The 3,900-nt window shown below is 32.9% G+C and overlaps 1 protein-coding gene across 1 annotated transcript; it reads right to left on the bottom strand.

Annotated features, from left to right (window-relative positions):
- Positions 1-1,137: 1,137 nt before the first annotated feature.
- LOC139891261 (probable BOI-related E3 ubiquitin-protein ligase 3) lies at positions 1,138-2,251 on the bottom strand. Its single transcript, XM_071874212.1, has 2 exons — positions 1,792-2,251; positions 1,138-1,706 (listed from the first exon to the last, which is right to left on the bottom strand). The coding sequence occupies exons 1-2, from the start codon at positions 2,158-2,160 to the stop codon at positions 1,158-1,160; spliced, it is 918 nt and encodes a 305-aa protein (XP_071730313.1). The 5' UTR covers positions 2,161-2,251; the 3' UTR covers positions 1,138-1,157.
- Between the last annotated feature and the right edge of the window lie 1,649 nt (positions 2,252-3,900).

Genomic DNA, 3,900 nt, shown 5'->3' with positions numbered 1-3,900 from the left:
GCCTGCGGGTTGCGGTATCATTAATAACTCATTGTTAAAATACCTAATGAGATACATACTTATAATAAAATCATGTTAACTATATATATAACCATATATATGTCATCGTATAGTTTTTACAAGTTTTAACGTTCGTGAATCACCGGTCAACTTGGGTGGTCAATTGTCTATATGAAACCTATTTCAATTAATCAAGTCTTAACAAGTTTGATTGCTTAACATGTTGGAAACACTTAATCATGTAAATAACAATTTCATTTAATATATATATAAACATGGAAAAGTTCGGGTCACTACATGATTAGCATTAAAAAGATTGGGATCCCAGACCGAGAGCAGCCCCCCGAGCTACCATTTGAATTTTTTACTGTGTACATAAGGTCAGGATTTCCAAAAATTTTACCAATTAATTCTTTTGTAAAAATTTGACACTTTGTCTCTTGTAAGGCAATAAAATTGGGATTTTCACGAAAGTATAGTTTTTTGAACCAATTTGATTTGTTTTTATCATCCAGCCCTAGACCTCTAATATTTAAGGAAAGTATCTTCATTGTAAAAATTTATAATCGAGAAATCACGAAAAGGGGATACCTGGATTAGACTGCCTTCCTGGATAGTCCCAGAATTGATCCAATTTCATCACAATTCAGAGATTTCTCGGAGAGGGATTTGCTGCCATTAGGTTTGTTGTGACCTGAATTGGATTTTGATTTGGGTTTGGTTTGAAATTTGCGCTTGATTTTACATCTTGCTTCAGCTTTTGCCTTGAGAATTTTTGAGGATCCACTCCATCTACGAATTGAAGACCAAAGTTCTTCTGAGGATTTTTTCGAAATAGAGCTACCATCTGGTAAAACAAATATGAATTTTTTTTCTAGAATTTCTCAAATCTGTTGAAGCACGTTAATGACAGTGTTTTGTTGTGGTTGTTATTAGTAAAATAAATACAATTATTACTCAGTATAAGTAACATGAGCAAATATGTACGGAAGATACCATATATACAAGTTTTTTACATAGTAAATAAACAATTACGATATGCACTTCTGAATATTTAATTAACAATATGTTACTAAAATAACAAAATTAATATTAATAATCATAACATAAATCAAACCTCAAATAAATAAAAAAGAATAAAAAAATATATTTAATCATTAAACCATGTGAACATGAACACTAATATTCGTTGGTGATTTACATATAGGGCAAATATCGACACTCGAACCGCATACTGTACAAAGGCAGAGATGCCTGCAAGGAAGTAACAATACACATGACTCTCCTTTCCAACAACTTTTGCATACTAATCTACACTTACTGCTATCCTGCTCCGCTAACATGCGCTCATTTCCGTTACTTTCGCAACACGACTGAGCGTCATCCACCGTCGCGTTACCATCACCTTCCGCCTTGCTCCGGTATCCGTAACCGTCATTATATACAACTTGCTCTAGAACTTGCTTCAAATTGCCACGTAATGTGTTAACTGTTGATTCATTTGCCATCGCTAATTCACGCCACATTTGATTCTCGATACACATTGATTTCAGTTTCTCTTCTAACGCCAGATTTAACTTCGATATTTTCGTTATCTCATCTTCCTTTGCACGTAATTTATCTGTTATCGTTTCCTCTAACGCCGTTAATAACGTCCGTGAATTTCGCTTTCGTCTATCTTCAATATCTACTCTCACTTTCTCGATCTATATCAAATTACATTTAATAAATATTAGAAATCAAACAACATTATTATGAATCACACGAATATGTAACGGATGAGATGATTACATGATGAGAAACGAACTGATCGATTTCGAATTCGTGTTGATGAATCTGAGAGGAAATATCTTCGCCGAGAAACGTGAAGCCGTTGCAACGATCTAACGGAATCCGGTTGACGTACGGGTTGTACGGACACGTAGATGCAACGTCACGAGATCGTTTTTTAGAAACCGGGAGGCTATACGTGAGACCGCTATCTGATTTGAGCGGATCTGGATTAAGTGAATGGGTGAAATCGGAGTACATCGGAAGTAGAGTATGAATCTCGCCGGCGGGGGTGGTGGTGCCGCAGAGAGGATACACCGTGTTGTATGGTAACTGTGTGTTGTAGATATGTTGATTTGAGTGTTTATGATTATGAATGTCGTCGATCATTGTTGTTGATGGGAGACTAAATGAAGGATTTAACGGCCATATATATGGATTATTATGGGGTTGAGATTTTGGAGAGAAGGGTATAATATATATAGACATCGGGTGTGTTTGGATGCCCATTTTTTAACAGTTTATTGGAGCTTAAAATGTGAAAAACGAGATTCGAATCGGTTGGTGTGTTGCGGCGGAATCTTCTTATTATTGCATATTCATAGTTAACGTAGTGTTATGTATTACAGAGGCGAAAACGGCTCATGTGTTAAGCCACGTTTTAGATGTCGGTGTATTTAGCGTTTTTTAAAAAGATGACCGTTTCACGTATAGTTAGTTGCGTTGTGTTTGTAAAATAATTCCGAGTTGAACGGTGGTGCGAGAAAAATTTAACGTTTGGCGAGCGAGAAGATACAGTCCGGTAAAACTTTTGGTGAATTTGGTTAAGATTTTTAATAGAATAATGATCTAACGAAGTTTGGTTAAGATTTTTAATAGAATAATGATCTAACGGTTTATACCCCTGAAAAAATTGTAATTTGAAAGATAGTTGTGGGGGAAGTTTTGTAAAGTTGGTGTAGGATGTTAAATTATACAACAAAAGCTTACTATGCTCAGTGGCGGATCCAAGAAATTTTTTTCACCGGGGGCGAAATTTTTCTCTAAACGTAGAGATTTTTTTTGGGCAAAATATGGAGGTTTTGGGGTAAAATATAGAGATTTTTGAACAAAATTCAGAGATTTTTGGGCAAAATACTAAGGTTTTGGGGCAAAAAAAAAATTCCACCGGGGTCAAAATCGAAAAACGAAAAAATTTACACTAAAAATTGCAAATCCACCGGGGGCGGGTGTCCCACCCTGACCCTTCATAGGTCCGCCCCTGACTATGCTAGCTAACAACTAATAAAACAATAAACAAAAGAACCTCCAACAATGCAAACGACTCATAATCAAAACTCGATACAAATGATCGAAGTCAAACCACCTATACGAGTGAAAGATTAGAACCCTTCTTAATCGAATTAAACTAACGGTCTCATGCTCATATATCTTTCATGAACTCATCGAATTTTTTCAATTCGACTCCTTAACCCGGTTTTGTTTCGTAAAGTGCCGGCTAAAGAAAAGATTTTGTAAATATATATTTCTGAAAATATCATAAAATGCATTTAGTTATCTTCTTAAACAAAATATCATAAAAACATTACATGTATTACTTGTCAATTTATTTGTAACACTGAGTATATTTTTTTCTACTTATAATAAATAAATAAAATATAAGTATATTTTATCATGGACTATATATATATATATATATATATATATATATATATATATATATATATATATATATATATATATATATATATATATATATATATATATATATATATATATATATATATATATATATATATATATGCGTGTGTGTGTGTGTTTGTGTACGTGCGCGCGTGCGTGTGTGTAAGATAACGATTGTCATTAAGAAATTACCCGTAATTAATATGTGCATAAATAAGTGATACATGGGGTAGTTTTCTGAAGGAAGTGGTTAGTGATACATGAATGACTTAAAGACAGCTTTTAGGGTTGTTATTAGAAAATTATATATATATATATATATATATATATATATATATATATATATATATATATATATATATATATATATATATATATATATATATATATATATATCACCAATTGGTTTTAAAAAAGGATGGACTATTGGACTTATATGTTATACAT

This window comes from Rutidosis leptorrhynchoides, chromosome 2, assembly GCF_046630445.1.
Source record: "Rutidosis leptorrhynchoides isolate AG116_Rl617_1_P2 chromosome 2, CSIRO_AGI_Rlap_v1, whole genome shotgun sequence".
In the NCBI taxonomy this organism is placed as follows: Eukaryota; Viridiplantae; Streptophyta; class Magnoliopsida; order Asterales; family Asteraceae; genus Rutidosis; species Rutidosis leptorrhynchoides.
The sequence above is the reverse complement of the archived record's forward strand: the minus strand, read 5'-3'. Positions and strand labels throughout refer to the sequence as shown.

What these genes read in the sequence shown, in the direction of transcription:
- LOC139891261 (XM_071874212.1), bottom strand. Translation starts at nt 2,160, where the DNA reads ATGATCGACGACATTCATAATCATAAACACTCAAATCAACATATCTAC. An exon ending in ATCAGTTCGTTTCTCATCAT is followed by an intron (nt 1,707 to 1,791) that starts GTAATCATCTCA and finishes AATTTGATATAG; the next exon opens with ATCGAGAAAGTGAGAGTAGA.